The 18267-nt window shown below is 53.1% G+C and overlaps 1 protein-coding gene across 6 annotated transcripts in view; it reads right to left on the reverse strand.

The window, feature by feature from the left end:
• The window catches only part of PACSIN2 (protein kinase C and casein kinase substrate in neurons 2), a 132041-nt gene that overhangs the window by 9720 nt on the left and 104054 nt on the right, over positions 1-18267 (reverse strand). For all 6 annotated transcript variants that reach the window (XM_081822600.1, XM_081822596.1, XM_081822597.1 and 3 more), the window contains exons 3-7: positions 10749-10905; positions 8607-8842; positions 7197-7352; positions 2747-2922; positions 974-1094 (exon numbers count right to left, since the gene is read on the reverse strand). In XM_081822600.1, the coding sequence (XP_081678726.1) occupies positions 974-1094; positions 2747-2922; positions 7197-7352; positions 8607-8842; positions 10749-10905 (846 nt within the window). The remainder of the gene's footprint in view (positions 1-973; positions 1095-2746; positions 2923-7196; positions 7353-8606; positions 8843-10748; positions 10906-18267) is intronic.

The following is an 18267-nucleotide window of genomic DNA, read 5'->3' on the forward strand; positions in this document are numbered from 1 at the left end:
GGGGGGCGTGCTCAGCTGCAGGGACCTACGCTGCCATCGGAGCAGCTTTCTTGAGAAGAAGCTCCAGAAGACAGAGGCACATGTGTGAGGACAGACACAACTGTGGACTAAGATGGGGCCAAGGGCCAGCATGGACCCCCAGCTGCTGGAGGACATGGGTGCTGTTGTCACCCCCATTTTATACATGGAAACGACCTGCTCAGTGTCCCACAGCTGCCAAGTGGTGAGATCAGACGTAAGTGCAGCCAGGGCCCTGGTGGCCACCGAGGCACGGGAAGCCCCTCGGCCCCCACACAAGGCACCCTCCCTGGAAGGCAGCTGCCGAGCCTTTCCTGGCCCCTGCTTTACCACAAGATGGGGAGACCCCTGCCCTCAGAGAAGCGGGTGGCAGGGCCTGGTGGGGGTGGGAGGGGCAGAGGGGGCTGGAAGAGACCCGAGATCCCCAGGCCCTCATATTTTGCATGTAAAGATACTGGAAGCTTAGACCCATGAAATCAGGAAAAGAGAAAAGTTAATTCTGAACCAAAATTAGCTGAATGTACTGCCTGAAACAAGGAAAAGTCCCTCATGCGAAGGGTAAGAAGAGCTACACACAACCCGCCCCCCACTCCCCCCCCAGACCCGAGGCCGCCAGGCCTGGTGTGCCCTGCGACAGCCCACTTCGCAGCCATCCTGCAGGGTGCGGCAGGGAACCGGCGGCTCCTGGGACTCACCCTGAGAAGACAACGCCGATGGTCAACAAGCGACCATCCAAGTTCTTAACGAGAAAGAACATAATCGCACCTTCACTGAGATTCAGAAGGCCCTTCAGGAGTGCCCTCGGGACTCTCAACATCGACCTGGATCCCAGAGTAGCCATGCTTAAAGGCTGCCTCATAAGCAGGGCAAAGGCCAACACTGGGTTGGAAGGAAAAAGATAGCATATGTCTCAATCCTGTGGGCCCAGGGGGTCACGGGCACAGCCTCCTCTTACCTCAAACTGTGGCCAGTTCATGGACATGCCTGGCCCGTGGTTGGCTCTGAACCACCTCAGGTCCTCCACCGCGTCAGCAGCTTTGATGCTCTGCTCCAGGTCACGGTAAATGTTCTTGTAGCTAAATCAAACAGAGGAGATGCATGACTGTCCTGGAAGGCAGGGATGGGCACTGTTCACACGGAGGGAAGGGCAGGTGAAGACAGAGAGAGAAGATGGCCGTGTGACGGGGGCGATGTGTCTACAAGCCAAGGACTGACAGCAGACAGACAGCTGCAACGATCCTCCCCGAGAGCCTCAGAGGGAACACGGCCCTGCCAACGCCTTGATTTCACACTTCCCACCTCCAAACTGAGAGAGAGAATAAACTTCTGCTGTCATAAGCCACTGGGTTCTGGTACTTTGTTCTGGCAGCGCTCGGACACTACTCTGCCGTCTACTCCCCAGGCTGGCTTCGAGAGCTCAGGCCAGGCATGCCAGCCGAGGTCGGGCATGTACACCCCACCCCAGCCAGCCGTGTAGCCCCAGGCAAGTCAATCCACTACAACCGGCCTCAGTTGCCCCGTAAGACGGGGAACAATGCCACCCACTTTATAGACTGTCATAAGCATTAATTAAATCCTGGCAGAGTGGCTGTACAGTAATTGTTCCTTCCCGCTGTACTGTGCAAGAGACAAAGAGAATGTAATTTCCTACGAACGAGAAGCCTTAGCTCGTGAGTCATTTCTACGTGGCTCTGCGATATGGATGACTGAAGTCCACATCCATGGTTAGCCCAGACCTCTGGCCCTGTGGAGGCACCACAGGACCACAGACAAGGCAAATGCAGGAGAAATACCACAGCCTCCATGTCATGATCCAGAGCTGAGTCCGAGGGCCTCTGCTGTCCAAGGGACCCCTGAGTAGTCAAGGGCTGAGCAGGGAGCTGCTCTAAGAGGAGGGGCCTCTGGAGGGGCTTCGAAGTAAGACAGTCTTGAGGACAGGGCACACCAGCCCAGGAAACATAGAGAGATGTTCCTGGCTTCATTTCAAATACACCAACTGTGGCCCTCCCTTCCTACCTGGATCTAGACTGTTGTACACAGAGCCAGCAGCGCGTGGCCCACCTTACTGCGTGGCCCGAGGCCGCCCAGCTCAGGCCAGCAATCAGCCGTCCCAGGCGGTGGGGTGCCTGGCCCAGGCCAACCACACAGCTGCAGACAGGCTCAGCACAAGGTCCCTCCCTGGGCAGGAGGACTTAACCAGGGACTTAACTTTTTTTTTTTTTTAAAGATTTTATTTATTTATTTGACAGAGACACAGCGAGAGCAGGAACACAAGCAGGGGGAGTGGGAGAGGGAGAAGCAGGCTTCCCGCCGAGCAGGGAGCCCAATGCGGGACTCGATCCCAGGACCCTGGGATCATGACCTGAGCCGAAGGCAGATGCTTAACGACTGAGCCAACCAGGCGCCCCCCCCCTTTTTTTTTAAAGACTTATTTATTTCTTTGAGAGGGAGAGTGGTGGGGGGCAGAGGGAGAGAGAGAATCCCAAGCGGACTCCCCACTGAGCACGGAGCCCAACACAGCGCTTGATCTCATGACCCTAAGATCGTGACCTGAGCTGAAACCAAGAGTCAGATGCTTAACCGACTGAGCCACGCCGGAGCCCCCAGAGAGAAGGTCTTCTGACGAACACTGCCATCCCAAGTCTGGAGAGCAGTGATCGAGCTTTATTCAGAAGCAACTTTTCACTGACCTCATGGTGATGTGCTCTTTCTCTAAATGGAAACTCACCTGGCCACGTTTGACAGGTCTAGGTGCTTCTGAACCTCCAGCAGAACTTCCCGGAAGAAGCGCAGACGCTTTTCCTCAAAGTGCTGGCACTGCTCAAACACCTGCTCCATGTTCTCCATGTACTGCGGCGTGCCCTGGTCAAGCTCCTTCAGGGACTTCTCGTACTTCTCTCTGGTCTACAAGAGAATCCGGGCACAATAGGATGAAGGTTCATCTCCATTCACCCTGGTTCCCTCTGACGGAGAGAAAGCGAGCCAGGCTCTACACCACCCTGTTCCTCACCTGCCTTTGTCCCTTTCTGCCACTTCTGAATTCATCAGCATCTAGACCCACTTATCAGTTGACAATACTAAAGCAGACACTCTGAGTGACTTTATGAGCAGGGTGAGGAGCTGTGACCGGCATCCAAGGATCTACTTCCTCGGGTTCCAGCCCAGAAGACTCATGCTCTACCTCTACTCCCGAAGGGTGCTTCCACCCAATCTGGGCTGGGAAAATACTCAGAAAGACGCCCTTCCCACCCCACATGGCCAGGCCCCCCAGGCTCATCTCGATGCCACCTCCACCACTGAGGTCATCCTTGGGGAAAGCTTCTCAGGCCTCCACAGATTCCAAAGCACAAAGAGCACAAGCACTGGAGTCTGACGGACTCCACTTTCAAATTCAAGTCCCAGCCCCTCCACTTCTGAACCGCAAACCACACTCCTGGCATGTGCCAGGCCTCTCAGCTAGTACCAGGCCCAAACAGGCAGACGCTGGGGAAGGGGCAGTCACTCTGGAGCCCAAGGTGCATGGTCTCGAGCACCGCTGCCCTGCTGACTCGCGCCCATGGCATCCATCCGTGTCCTCTCCCTGAGGAAGGGCTATGCTGGGGCCCCCTTGAGCCTTGGACCTTGCCCACAGCAGTGGTGACTCAGCAGATACCTCTGGGCAACATCTCGGGCTCTGAGCGCCAGACAGACCTGGGGGGTGAGTCCTGGCACCTGAGTTTCTGACAGCCTCACTTCCCTCTGCAGAAAACGAGGTACAGGCAAACCCCGTTTCATGGCGCTCCACAGTATTGTGTGTTTTACGGACTGAAGGTCTGGGGCAAACCTGCGTGTAGCACGTCTCCCAGTGCCATTTCTCCAACAGCACTTGCTCGCTTCCTGTCTCTGGTCACATTTTGGTAATTCAGTATCTCAAGTTTTCATCGTTATTATTACATTTGTCATAGTGATCTGTGATTAGTGATCATGACTTGCTGAAATCTCAGATGATGGTTAGCATTTTGTAGCAATAAAGTATGTTTTAATTAAGGTGTGTATACTGTTTTTAGATGTAATGCTATTGTACACTTAATAAATTACACTATTGTGTAAACATAGCTTTTATGTGCACTGGGAAACCAAAAACAGTCATTTGGCTCACTTTCTTGTGGTGGTCTGGAACGGAGCCGACCATGCCGTACTTCTACATCACAGCAATCTGATATTTAAATGAGGTGACAGACAAAGGGCATCAAGCTGCACGAAGTAGGCATTCAAAAAAGTCCTTATCCTCCTGTCCTCCAGCCCACCACTCCCCCCTACACAGCCGTTCAGCCCGAGACTGGCCTCGAGAAGGGGTTTTACCAGAAAGGAAATAGGGCAGGACCAAAGGAGCCTCCTGGGGCAAAATGAGGGACGGCAGGGCTCGGGCCATATTTACTGTAAGCCTTCCCGCTATGGAGACCCTGAGAAATGGAGGGATCATGGGCAGATGAGCTGGCCACCCAGGAACTTCGCTTTTCTGTCTCTGACGACACTGTGGACTACTGAGGAAGGGCTGAGCCTCCCGCCTTCAGGATCAAGGCCAGGTCTCGGGACCCCAGACCCTGCCACATCCCTGAAGCAGCTCTGCCCTCACTCGAGACTCCAAATCTACTGTCTACGCTGCTTCCGTCCCAGACACCCTGCTGTGACTCATGCCCTGGAAAACTCCCCTTTATGCTCCAGAGACCCCTCTTCTGAAAGACTTCCCTAACAGGCCCCACCCACTGCCTGGAGCCTCCCCTCCCCACCCCCCCCTTATATGCTGTTCCTTGTTCTGCTTCTGAGCCTCCTGGCTGGCCTTGGGTCCTCTGTGACCCCAGGAAAAGGTTATCCTTTCCAGAATTTGGACATTCCCAGCAGGAACAGAGTGCCACCAACTCCTCTGATTACTCCTCATCGTCATCGTCAACTGCCCTGTGTCTATGTGTGAGGCCCTGCGTGAGATCACGAGCTCAGAGGCCTCAAGACATGCTGCTGCGGTTAAACACCCAGCGCCTGGAGAGCAAGCACTTCTCTGGGATTCTTCAACAACACAGCAACCTCCCCAGAGCCCCTGAGGTGCCCAGTGGCAACAGGATGCTTCCCAGGTCCCTGGCCTGTGCTCACAAACAACCCTGACCCAGCAAAGCCAGATGCAGAGCAGGATCATCACTACTGGGGAATTCCTAGCACAGAGCACATAGAAAGTTCCTAGTAAACATCCATGGAGTGAAATGAGAGACAGCCTTCGCTCTCCTGTGGACTGGACATTTAGCACTGAACATGAGAAGTTCCTTTCTGATGGATACTGCAAGACGCAGTCACTGCCTGAAGGAAATACAGAAGGGAGTGTGTAGCCAGTCGGTGCTGGCTTTTAGAACCTGCTTCAAAAAGGGGAGTAGAAGGTGGGGTTGCCCTCCTGTCCGGGCCAGCTCTTGGCCTACAAGGACTATCATGCCCCAAGGTCACTGGCTAGACCGCAGAGTAGGGAAGGAAACCTCTACAAAGTGGCCCAGTCATCCTGACAGGTGCCTTATGTCTGACCTCGGACCCGGATCAATTTGGTGGGCTCTGTTGTGAGTGACTGTGAAACACAAAAGGTATGTGTGTCTACGTCCCTCACCCCCACCCCTACCCCCATACCCAGGACCAGAGATGCCTCGTCTCTCCTCCAGGCACTGTCATGGACACCTGGAAAAAGCAACCCTCAGCAGCCCCCCAGCCTTCTGTTCCTTGAGCCCAGGTGCCCTCCCCATTCGGCATGTAGCCCCAGGCTCCTCACCTGGTTCCACGGTGGAGGCAGCCGCCTGGCCCCAGCCCCAGTCCCAGAGCCAGGGGCGGGGGGGGGGGGGCTGCTCCCCAAGGGACTCTGGTGCTCACTCTGAGCGATGAACTCTTCTGCAGACATTCCCCACAACCGCCCTCCGTCACCATGCTGATGACAGAGTGGTGAGGGGTGGGGAAGAGAGGGTATGGGCCCTCCCCCACTCACACTAACAGGTGGCACAAGATTGAGCCTCTCTGAACTTAGTTTCCTGCGTCACACAACAGAGATGCCACCACCTAATTCCCTGGGCTCAGTGGTGCCCATCCAAGCCTGAGAAGGCGGTGGGTGTTAACAGAGCAGCTCGGGGCTCCTCTTTCCTTTCTGGCCTCACATCCTGTTCCCGGGACGCAGCCCTTCTCAGTCGGCTGCCTCTCTCTCGCCAAAGGCAGGTGGCGTCTCCTCAGCACTGCTGCAGGAGGGCTCCTGACAGCCGCAGCCCCAGCCCCGCACCCGTCACCGTGCCGCAGAGGTGGTGGCCTGGGCCTTGCTCGCGTCAGCTCTCACTTACTGGGAACTTTTAAATTATCTGAATCTGTCTAGTGTTTGCACCCGTGACTCAGGCCTTCCAGGCAGAATCACTACCTGCATCCGTGGAGCCCAACAGCTTATACCATCTTCCCATACGATCTCTCTCATCCACGGCAGCAGGACACCTCCCCCACGGCACCCAGGGTGCTGCACTGGGCCTGCTGCACACAGGGCCTGTTCACGGTCTCCTGGCTGAGCGCCCGCAGCCTCCACCCACCCCTCTCGGGGGCCTTCACTGCTGCAACTACCCGCCTGCTCCCCCCACCCTTCCATGCTCCCCACGGCCACAGTGTGCTGGGCCTCCTGGATACTCCACCACTCCTTCTGGGGACTCCCTCCACTCACCACCAGGGCAAGCCTTCCCAGCTGTGGCCCTCCTCTAAACCTCTGCCCTCCCTGAGCTCTGGAACCTTCTTTCAGTGGCTCGCTGGTAGCAGTGTCCTAGCTCCTTACTTCACTGGCCTTGCAAGACCACTGGCGATTCGGTCATCATGCCCCTCCGTGCCGGCTCACGTATCAGCTGCCAGACGCTGGCATCCACACCTCCTTGTCCTGCACAAGCTGCTCCCTCCCGCCTCTCGCACACCCGCCCCTTCCCCGAGCTTGCCCAGCACTTGGGTCGGCCCCCGTCCTCAGCGGGGCACAGGGGGCTGTGGTAAGGTGAGTGCTCACTGCGGGGCCCTCCTGAGCGCAGGAGTAGGTCTTACTGGTGGGCCATCTCTCCACCCGTCCCATCAAGCAGCAACAAAGGCTCACTGTGGGCCCGAGAGGTGACCGGGTGAGGCACGTGCATTCAACACGGAGAAAGACGTGCCCCATTTACCTTCAGAACGTCTTGCTTGCATTTTTCTACTTTGTCTTGCAACTTCTTAAGCTGCTCGGGGTTGAGGGATGGGTCCGCTTTGCTATTGGTTTCTCGGGATGTGGCCAACTTCTCCTCTTTACATGCCGCGTGGTAGGCCTTCTTTGCTGCTTCCACCTACAGGGAGAACGAGCTCCTGAGTGCCACGTGTCTGCAAGTTCAAAATCCTGACCAGAGGCTTCACAGACTCTGCTTTCACCCCCCAGAGGAGAGGGGAAGAACAGGTACAAAGCTGGGCATGCCGTATAATTACAAGTAGTTACGAGGGAGGAGTTCATTCAGCAGAAAGGGACGGAGGGCCTGCTCTGGGCCGGGCGCTGTTCTAGGCACCCGGGGTGCAGCAACAAAGACCCTGGCTTTCGGGGAGCCCTCCGTCTAGCCAGGGAGGCAACTACAAAAGACAGCTGAAGAGCACAGTGAACAAGAGGGTGATGAGTGCCAAGGAGGAGAGGAAAGCAGGGAAGAGAGGTGGGGCGCTGTGCTGGGGCGGTGTGGGTCGAACCGCATCCGGAGCGGCTGGAGAGAGCCAGCCAAGATCACATGGAGCAAGAATGTACAGGAGGTGTGGCTGTCTGCGGGAAGAGCACGCCCCGCAGCTGGAACAGCAAATACGAAGAACATTCCGAAGTTCCAGAGCTACCAGGAGGGGTAATGTTGGCAGGCAGACCTACAGGCCACGGGCTCCATGGCTAACTCAGGGAGAACACGTGCACCCACACGTCGCTGTATCTTTATTTCAGAGGCTTCCTTCCTTGAGCCAAAGTCACAGAGTTCATTCTAGAGGGGAAAGATGAGTTTTGTAACCATGGCCTCGAGAGGGGGTGGGGTAGTCATTATAAATGAGGCCACGGACAAGAAGACAAAGGAAACGTGGCAAAAGCCAAGACACGGAAAAAAGAAGGAAAGCCTGTCATTACTACCCGAAGACGGAGGTCTGTTCTGGGAGATTCTGAGGAGGAGGACTCTGAGGAGGAGGAAATGGTGCAGCTCCTGAGAAAAGCCAGCCGGTGGAGACGGAAGGAAGCAGCAAGTGGGCCCCTAAGGGAAGGGGCTGGCCAAGCTGCGGTGGCGGGGTGGGGGGTCTGCTTGTGGGCATGGGGTCCGTGTAGGAGAGCCTCCAGCTAGCCAAGGCCAAAGGAGACTCAGTGGCTTTGGCTACTTTTAGAAAAACCGGTATCAGTATTATTTGCAAATTTCAAAGAAAAACACATACGAAAGAAATAAAAATTTTAAATTAATCCCTTCTGCTAACCCCAAGAGGGGGCCTTGTCTCTACTGCTGTTAGCATCCTGGGCCTAAAGCAGTCAGAGGGGGTCTAGCCAAGAAGCACGGGGTCAGGCCGGGCAGGGGCAGCCTGCAGGAGGGAGGCACCTCTTTCAGCTTCTTGGCCCAGGGCTTCTGTGCTTTCCGAAAGCCATCCTCGGCTTCTTTGGTCTCCTTGAAGCCTCCCATCATCTGCTTGTGAAAGACTTCCTTCTGCCAGTTTTTGATCTTCTCGAAGTCCTCATTCATCAGCGAGGCCTTCACCTCCAGGTGCAGCTCGCTCACCTTCTCTGCCTCGGACATGACTGCCGTCCAGGCCTTCTCCAACGTTCCATACTGGGGCCCTGGCACAGGAGAGAAGCTGGTGGTTACTGGGCACCAGGGCTCCCAGACAGGCCCTGCGTGGGGATTTCGTCCGTTAACCTCTCTCAGCTGTGAGGATGGGATTCTAGGCCAGCAGCCTGGCTGTGGGGGCTGGGAGGTTTCCTTTCGGTTCTTTCAGACAGTTTTCTCTTAGTGGCTGTTCCTTTTTCAGTCTGGGATGAAGAATAAGGAACTGAAGCTGGATCTACTCAACCATTCTTTTGTTAGGGAAATTAGGGGATTACACACATTTTCTTTTTTTAAAGTCACTAAGCTTTTAAAGACTTCCAATTTCTGCATCTTGGAAGTTTTAATTTGCTTAAGGTGGGCTGGAGGAGGAGGACCCTCTGAAGTGAGCTGACCTCTCTCCCCGTCTGCTCGGGTGCTCTTGCAGCCCGCCCTCTCCCTTCCCTGCAGTGGACTCCTCAGCACGTCTCTTATTCACTCCCACAAGGAGAACCGAGCCCTGGCTCAGAGCAGGAACTCAAGAGCTGCCTGTTAAACGGAGGACTCTCTCTCAGCAGAATGGAAGCCCTGTCTTGCAGAGAGGAAGGACAGTTGGAGGCAGGAAACTGCTCTGGCCAGATGGAAATCTCTAGATTAGTGGTCACCTCGCACACTGCTCAGGAAGGAAGCTCGTAATCCGGCCTGTCATTTTGTTGAGGGTGTGGGGTGGCATGGCATTAGGTAAGGGAGGAAGAGGCTATGACAGAATGTGAGGATGAAAATGGGAAGATCCAGGTCCTGTCCTCAAGGCTCTCCCCAGGGACAGTCACTGTTTGAGCTGGGTAATGACACACAGAGGCGCTGGAAGGGGCATAACCGTGGAAGGTGAGCCCTTCTGAACTTCGAATCCCTCGTGTCTACAAAATGAGCAGCTCCCTCTCCAGCCTTGGTCTGAACACAGTGGCGGGATCCACAAGGTAAGCGGGGGCAAGGGTGCTTTGTGAACCTCAAGTTCTGAATAAACACAAGGGACAGTGTGGATAGCTGGATCCTGAGAGGTGGAAATAAAACAACAGTTACGGTTTACTGCAGGAGCTGCCCCTTCCCTGCACGGCCACCTCGCTCCCTGACACCTACTCTGAACCAAGGCCCCGTGCTAAGCCCCACAGATGACTTGTTTCAGCAACGGGGGAAAGATGAGCAGCTGGTCCAGACCCAGCTGTAGCTGCCTGGGGCCCTGCCCGTCCAGGACCCCTCAGCCGGTGGCCTGGCACCCCCATCTTCTGAGGTCAGCCATCATGTAGAAGAGGCTGGCCCACAGCACACCCTGGAAAGCCCCACTCTCCGGCTTCTGTCCCAGGAAACCCTGTAACCCACCCAGCTCCCCCTCTGTGTTGGGAAGTGCACTCTGAGCACAATCTGTACCCATAGCAGCGTTCTGTTGCTAAACTCCCGAATCTTCTGAGCGGTTTGCTAGGGAGGGAGCGGGGGCAAAACCTGCACCATGCAGCACCTCTAGTTATTCCTGTTAAAATCCGAAATTCGAAAGCCTGCCACATGTCACCATCTAGTCTTACCTGATGTGCTACACAGCCAAGCTTACAGATAAACAACTCTCCACGTTGGAGCCCACAGTGTAGAGCCGCAAGGCCTCTGATGTGATGGGCGCTTTACTCAGATCTGGGCCCTGTAGGGGCTGTTCTGAGTTAGACTGGCAAGCGTAGCACGTCCTATGGACGACAAGGGCTGCGGCGGGAGACTGGCACTGTCTGCAGGAAAGCCCCGTGCCACAGAGAAAAGGGAAGAAAGCCCACACAGCCCGGGCTGCTGGGTGAAGGCTCCCTGCTGCTCCCCACTATGAAGCACAGCCCCCCAGAACTGAACACGCACTCCTGCGCTGATCTTGTGAGATCTGCCTGGAGCGCCCGGGCAGCCCCCTACCCTTCTCCACGAGCTGCCTCCAGCGCCGTGCCCACTCGGTGAGCTGCTGTGCGTACGCCTTCTCGATGCGCGCCCGTTCGTGCAGGCAGTTCATGAGGTCGCTGCACAGACGGTGGCCATCGTCTATCCGCTTCACGGTCCGCTTGTAGTTCCCAACCTAGGAGACAGGACCACACCGTGAGGCTGGGGGCCCCTCCTGGGGGTGGGGCAGCCGGACCCTCACGGCTGCACAAAGAGCCTCCGTGCTAGCTGGGCTCCTGGGAGTTTATCCCCTCTCCCACTAGAAAGGCATCCTGCGTTGTTAGATGACAAGCTCCCCATTTTTTTTTTTTAAAGATTTATTTATTTGACAGAGAGAGAGACAGCGAGAGCAGGAACACAAGTAGGGGGAGTGGGAGAGGGAGAAGCAGGCTTCCCGCGGAGCAGGGAGCCCGATGCGGGGCTCGATCCCAGGACCCTGGGATCATGACCTGAGCCGAAGGCAGACGCTCAACGACTGAGCCACCCAGGCGCCCACAAGCTCCCCATTTTTATTACTAGCAGCAACATTAAAATGTGGAGCTTCTCAATAACCACATGGCCAGTGTCCACGCTCTGACCCGTGGGTCAGGGAAGGAGACAGACCAGCACAGGAAGGGCTCTGACGGAGGGAAGTGAAGGGCTGAGGGTACCCAGAAGGGCATCTCGTGCAAACTGAGGGGTCAGGGACAGCTACCCAGAGCAAGTGAGGTCTGACCAGAGAGACTTAAGAAAAAGAAAAAGAAAGAAAAAGAATTCAGTAACTCAGATTAAAATGATTTTATTTATTTATTTGCCAGAGAGTGAGAGAGGGCACAAGCAAGGGGAGCTGCAGGCAGAAGGGGAAGCAAGCTCCCTGTCGAGCAAGGAGCCCAATGTGGGACTTGATCCAGGACCCTGGGATCATGACCTGAGCTGAAGGAACTGAGCCATCCAGGCGTCCCTAAAATGATCTTATAATTAGTATTATAGAATTGGTGAAAGACCTTTTGATCATCATTAGTATAAACAGGTTTCAGGTGCCTTCCGCTTAAATGTCATCCCATGCTGGGTTATTACTTCCCGATTAGAGCAATAAATACTATTTCCATCTTACTGAGCACCCAGTGTGTGCCAGGCACCACAGCAGGTGTTTTACACCTCCAAATACTGCCCTGCCCTAACGAGTAGGACTAACTGTCCCCCTCTTAAGAGGAGAAGAGCACGGCTTGGAGAATGACATCAGTCCCCGGATCCTGCAGCAGCAGGGGTTCAAATGGCTCCAGGTAGGACCGTCTTGACAGCAAAGCTCAGACTCTTACCTGCTTTGACGAGGGTTATGGTGAGTTCTGACTACTTTCTCTCACATGTGAAAGAGAGACTAACTTATCAAATATATAAAGAATAATTGACAAAATATTAGTGGCTAATTCAGAGTGAGAATCAAAGTGTTTAATATGTTTCACTCTTTCAGCAGTTTATTTGAAAGGAGAGCCTGCGGCTGACTCTGGAGCACTAGAGGAAATGTGGCAGCAAAATGATCTGTTCTATTTCAACCTTTTCTTCCCCCGTCTTCAAAAATCTTAATCAACTTTTACCAGTTTTACCATTTCTAAAGGTCTCTGCCTGGCTGATCACTCTATTTCATCTCTGTTTGGGCTCAGTTGGGAAGCTCCTGGAGAACAGGGAGGACTCGTTCCCACTTCTACAGAAAAGGGGACAGTCCTCTCTCTCCCGGGTAGGCTGCGGGACCAGCGGCACAGCCCGCTAACTCCGACTTATGAACAGTTCAAACTACCCTAGTTTCTCCTATCCTGAGCTAACCAGGTGAAGGGGGTGGTGGTAGGGAAGACCTCACAGAGGGACAGAACACAGGGACCCCAAAGGGAGATGGGCAATGGGGGAGAAGGGGTTCTGGCCACTTCAGAAAGGGCTGTCCCTGAGGCCAGAGAGAACCCTGCTCCTCTGGGAGCAGCAAGGACCCCTGGGAGTGAAGTGGCCTGGGCAGCCTTCTCCAGCAGGCATGCTAAATAGCTCTGGGAGCCCACGTCAGCTGTTGTTCTGGCCTGGGGTGTGGCCAGGCTGCTACTCCTCACCAACACACAGACCTTTCAACTCTATCCTTCAGCAGCCCCTTTCTTAGCAAGCAAAAGCAAGCACTTCTTTCTCTTTTTTTCGATTTTTATTTATTTATTTTTGAGCACGATAGAGAGCACAAGTGGGGGGAGGGGCAGAGGGAGAGGGAGAGAGACTCTCTCAAGCAGACACCCCGCTGAGCGTGGAACCTGACAACATGGGGCTCAATCTCAATCTCGCCACCCTGAGATCATGACCTTAGCCGAAATCACAGTCAGTGGCTTAGGCAACTGAGCCACGCAGGCGCCACTAAAAGCAAGCATTTCACAACCAGTTGGAAGTGACACCGCATGTTCACTTCCCTTAAAATAGGGCCTTGCTGTCATTTTGAAATTTACATCAGGATGAAAACAAGTAACCAACAAAACACAACTCTGTTGCTGAGCTGGTGCCAAGAAGAACTAAGCTCATCACAGCTTGATTGAGACTTGACAGTCGGCAGGAAACCATGAGGCAGAGCTGGCTTTCACCTCACTCCCACCAACAATATTCACACGGGTAATCAAGATCACAATATGTTGGCTCTTCTCTGCTTTTCAAAACGCTGTAAAAAGATTTAGGGAAAAGAAAAGAGTATCTCCTAAAAAGGCACCTGTCGGTACGACCCTTTAGCGTGTACCTTAGCTGCCGTTCATATTTAAAGGACAAACTCTTAAAATCTAGAAGCAACAAGGAATACTGGCAGGATGTCTCCAGAAGCATGAGTTTAGGTCTAAATGCTAGCACTGTGATCACTGCTGAGGCAAGGGGAGAAGGGAGTGCTCATGACGCTCCAGCAACATCTGCCCCGCTGGTCTTTGCTGGGTGAAAAGGCTCCATGTGGGTGTGGGCCGGCCATCCCTTCAGTGCACACACAGGGACATACATCAGGTACCGCTGTGTCATCTCCATAGACCGCCCACTGCAGAGCAGTGTGGCCTTCCTGCTCCCCTGAGCAAGGCACCGGTGGTCGTCCTAAGAGCAGAACTACTGACCACTGTTTCTCGAAACTGAAATATAATCTACATACGGTAACACTCACCCTTCACAGGTCTATGCTTAGCTGAGTTCGGATGAATGTGTGCCATGTATAACCATCACCATATCCAGGTGCAGAAACTTCCAACTCCCCACCACGTTCCCTGTGCCCTCCTGCAGTCAATCTCTGCCCCACACAGCCCTGGCAACACTGATCAGATCTGTGTCCCTCGTAGGGGCCAAGGGGCAGGCCGCCCCCAAACAGGCCACTTTGACATGAAGATTCTTTTGAGTAAAAAGCAATCATTCCCCAGCAGATTCGGGAAAAGCTCTTTACCTCCCCCAAAGCTGTCTACAAAGAATTTAGATAGACAACCTGCTCCAGGAAGAGAGCTACTGCCATAGATAACTACATTATACTCTGAACTAGGCTTGGTGGACAGGGAGGGACCCAGCAAGGCCTATCTGATCAAAGTCCTCCGAGTCCCATTGTTTGTGAGTGGCCCAGCAAACATTTGTTTTCTACACATTTACTCTTTTTGTTTATCATTTTCCCCTCAATTACATTCCTTCCCTTTGAAGTACTAGACCCCTACCCACTTCTTATCTCAGGATGACACAGATAACTCATTTTGCCTGTCTTTGGAATATGCCATGCCTGTGTGAATTCCCCATATATACTAAATTTTATTTTCTACTGTTAATCTGTCTTGTGTCAATTTGATTCGTAGTCTACCTGGAAGGACCTTGAAGGGGACAGGAGATTCTTCCTCTCCAACACCCTTTATCAAGCTGTCCGGTTAAATGGAATCACACAGTACGTGGTCTGGCTTTTGAGACTGATCCATGGTATTGTCTATGTCCGTAGTTTACTCCTTTTATTGCTAAGAGGTGTTCTGTTGTATGGGTACACCGTCACTTGTTTGCCTTTTCAACCTGTTGAAGGACATTGGGGTTGTTTTCAACTTGGGGCAATTATTAAAAAAGCCATAAACATTCACTGACAGGTCTTTGTGTGGACATATGTCTTCATTTCTCTTGGGTAAATACCTAGAAGTGGAATTCTTATACAGTAAGTATATGTCTAACTTTATAAGAAATCGCCGAACCATTACCCAAGTGGCTGTACATTCTGCATTCCTCACTGCAGTACGACGGTTCCAACGGCTCCACATTCTCACTAGCACTTGGAACTGCGTCAGGTTTGTTTGTTCAATATTTTGCCACTTTAGTATGCAGCAATTATCTCACTGTGATTTTAATTTGCACTTTCCTAATGTCTAGTGATGCTGAGCGTCTTTTCTTGATCCTGTCTGCCACCCATATGTCTTCTTTGGTGGAGTGTGTTTTCTTTTTTTTTTTAATACATTTTTAAAATTGAGGTATAATGATGACTGGTTTTTATAAAATGCAAGGTGAGTTAATTTTCAAATACATGACAAACTGATCATATGTTAAAGTGAGGGTCTATATGGTTAGCTATTTCTATTTTATCAGTTTTGTAATTTAAAACTTTCTCTCTTGCTTTTTAAAACACTAGTTTGTTTTGAGGTGGCCAAATGGCAAAGAACTTTATGCAGAAATTTAAAAAATAAATGAGATTTCTTCCAAACCTTATTATCAATTGATTTACTCACAGAATGCCCATTTAAAAACGAGGTCAGAAGCTATCTATGTTCCAAACTTCCTCGAAATTCAGGCTCACTCCCTCAGATACCAAGACACTAAAGACAGACCTCAACACACATATGGATGGATGCGCGGCTGGGGACACTGTCCTCTCCCTTGGGGACTTCCACCCGGCCAGAGGGAGGAGTGAGAGGTGGGGAAGGTATACTGGAGACAACATCCAAACTGAATTTTCAAGGACAAGTAGGAAACCGGCCAGGTTAAAGGTGAGGAGAAAGAGAAAGGTCTCCAGGAAAATGGTGAAAAGATGTACCAGCATGGGGACTCAGGCGTGCTGTCCATGAGGCGTGGAGCATGGAACACAGGATGCAAGGGAATGACTAGCGACTTAGGGGGGTTGGGTGCAGCTGGGGGTGGGGGGTGTCAGATGATCATCCTGAAGGGTTCCGTGTTCGGGGGACTGGTGGGGTTCAGGAGGGTGAAGCTCCTGGAGGAAGGTGGGAGAGTGGCCTCCTCAGGCTGGGGCCATAGCAGTGGGGACAGAGAGCGGGAAAGCGGGAAAAGGGACGGCTCTGTCCTCCAGGTGGCAGGTGGGAGCCAGATGGGGTAGAAGGATCCAGTCAGTGCCTAGGCACCTCAGGGGCTGTAGTCTATGCAGGCTGGGCTTGGGAAAAAGCCGAACCACCACCTCTCTAGAGTCCTCCAGAAGCCACTCTCCTGTCCCCCTCTTCCCCGGGGAGTGGAAAAAAGAAAAGAATAAACTGGGGGGCCAATGGGTGAGTCCAACCCCCAAGCTCTGCTGTCCTCCCGTGAATCCGAATCACTCTAACCTCTCTCCACCCACAATTCCCCACCCCAGGGCCTAGGGTCTCCTAGCAGCCTGCCCTCCTCAAGGCTCCCTACCTCTCCCTTTCCCTAAGTCTGGCTCCAGTCATTCCTCTGGTTTTCCTCCACTCCAGGCACTGAGAATCCAGCGTCAGACACACCTTGGATTTATAGTCCGCTAAGATGAGTCTGGGGCTGGAGTTGCAGCAATCCTTGTGCAGAAACATCCGCGTAATCGGGAATCAGAAGAGAGACAGTGGGCTCTATCTAAAACGCAGTAGGACTGTAATTACAGGGGGGCCGGGAGGGACTGCTCAAACAGGTCGCACCAGTTCCTCCTTTATCCTCTACATGTAAACAGTCTGGAACTGCCTTTCACAAGGACACAGGAGAATGCCTGCCTCTCTGACTTTAGAGACTACTTAGCTTGGCCAACTCCCTTCTGTGGATCACAGTGGCCAAAGGCAACAGGAAGGCTGGAGGATTTGGAAGTAACCCAGTGAGACCTCTGGGGATCCCAAGTGGGTGACGGGGAAAGTGAATGCCGACCTGCAGTTCCTCTGAGCCTCCCACCCATCGGCCCCCCAGTTTATTCTTTTCTTTTTTTTAAAGATTTTATTTTGAGAGAGAGAGCACAAGCGGGGCGGGGGGGGGAGGGACAGAGAGAGAGGGAGAAGCAGACTCCCCACTGAGCTGGGAACCTGAAGCGGGGCTCAATCCCAGGACGGCCTTCCTTCACGCGTCCCAAGCTGTGTGGACCAGAGCCTGCGGCGTACAGGACATCAAGCCCAAAGACGTCCAACTCTTTGCCCTAAGACGGTGTGGACCTTTGCCCTCCTCATCCACCACTCTTTCTCCACTGCCTTCCACGGGCTCTGCCACACGGCTGGCACTCAACAAAAATGTAAGGTAGGACCGGAAGTGACTATTAGAAAATGCAGGTGACTATCTGTGTGACGTAGGGCCAGGCAAGATCCTTAAACAAAATTTCCAAAGTCAAAGCTGTACAAATACTTACATACACATGTGGCTATGTGTATAAATGAATTTTATTACATCAAAATTTAAGGATTTCTTTTCAGAAACCAACACCATGGACAAAGTTAACAGACTGCAAACACTGTTTCCCAATTTGCTATGTCTAAATTGACAAGAGACTAAAAGGGAATATCCCAGGAAGTCCTATATATCAACATGAAAAAGACAGGCCCTGAGGGAAGTTGGGCAAAGGGTATGACTAGGGCAACTTCAGAGAGAAGCAAAGTCCGAGGGGCTCACAGCAGCAAGGGGCTCACCCTTGTGCAACTTGGGGGGATGCCCATGATCACAAGGCTCTTCACTCCTATAGAATGGCAAACCCGAGGGTGGGAAATGCCAAGTGTGGGACAAAAGGGGCACACAGAACCGTTATTGTACACACTGGTGGAAAACAGACTGGGGCAGGCCTGAGAATAAGCAGACAGTAACTAAGTCATTAAGCATACACATGCCCCATGAGGACCTAGCAATTTTGTCCCTGAGTCATATCCCCACAGAAATGTTCTCTTGGGAGGCAGGCACGTAGGATCTTCTACCTGGGGAATGTGTGGGTGAAAGTGCGGCGGGGGCGGCGGGGGAGGCATACCAACGTGGAGACAAGCAGCAAGAAGTGCAGGACTAGGTGTAGACACTGCAACCGGCACAGACCTCACCAGCAGTGGAGAAAGAGAAACAAAATGACAGCATGAGGTCCTCGATGGGAATTAAAAATAGCTGCACACAAACAAGGCCAGAGACTTCACAAGAGCCGGCGCTAACACAGTCCTACCACTAGGAAAGGGACTAGTGTCAAAGGCAGGGAGAGAGCCGGCGAAGGGTGTGGGTGTGGAGTCCCAGCCTACCTGCCCCAGTTCCAGCTTTCTATTTAGGCTCAGCTTGTCTTCCCCACGGAGGCTTCCCTGACACCCGCTGTCCCTGCCGGACCACCAAGACGGAG

Source organism: Leptonychotes weddellii, chromosome 5, assembly GCF_054177405.1.
Source record: "Leptonychotes weddellii isolate Sample4059 chromosome 5, ASM5417740v2, whole genome shotgun sequence".
Lineage (NCBI taxonomy): Eukaryota > Metazoa > Chordata > Mammalia > Carnivora > Phocidae > Leptonychotes > Leptonychotes weddellii.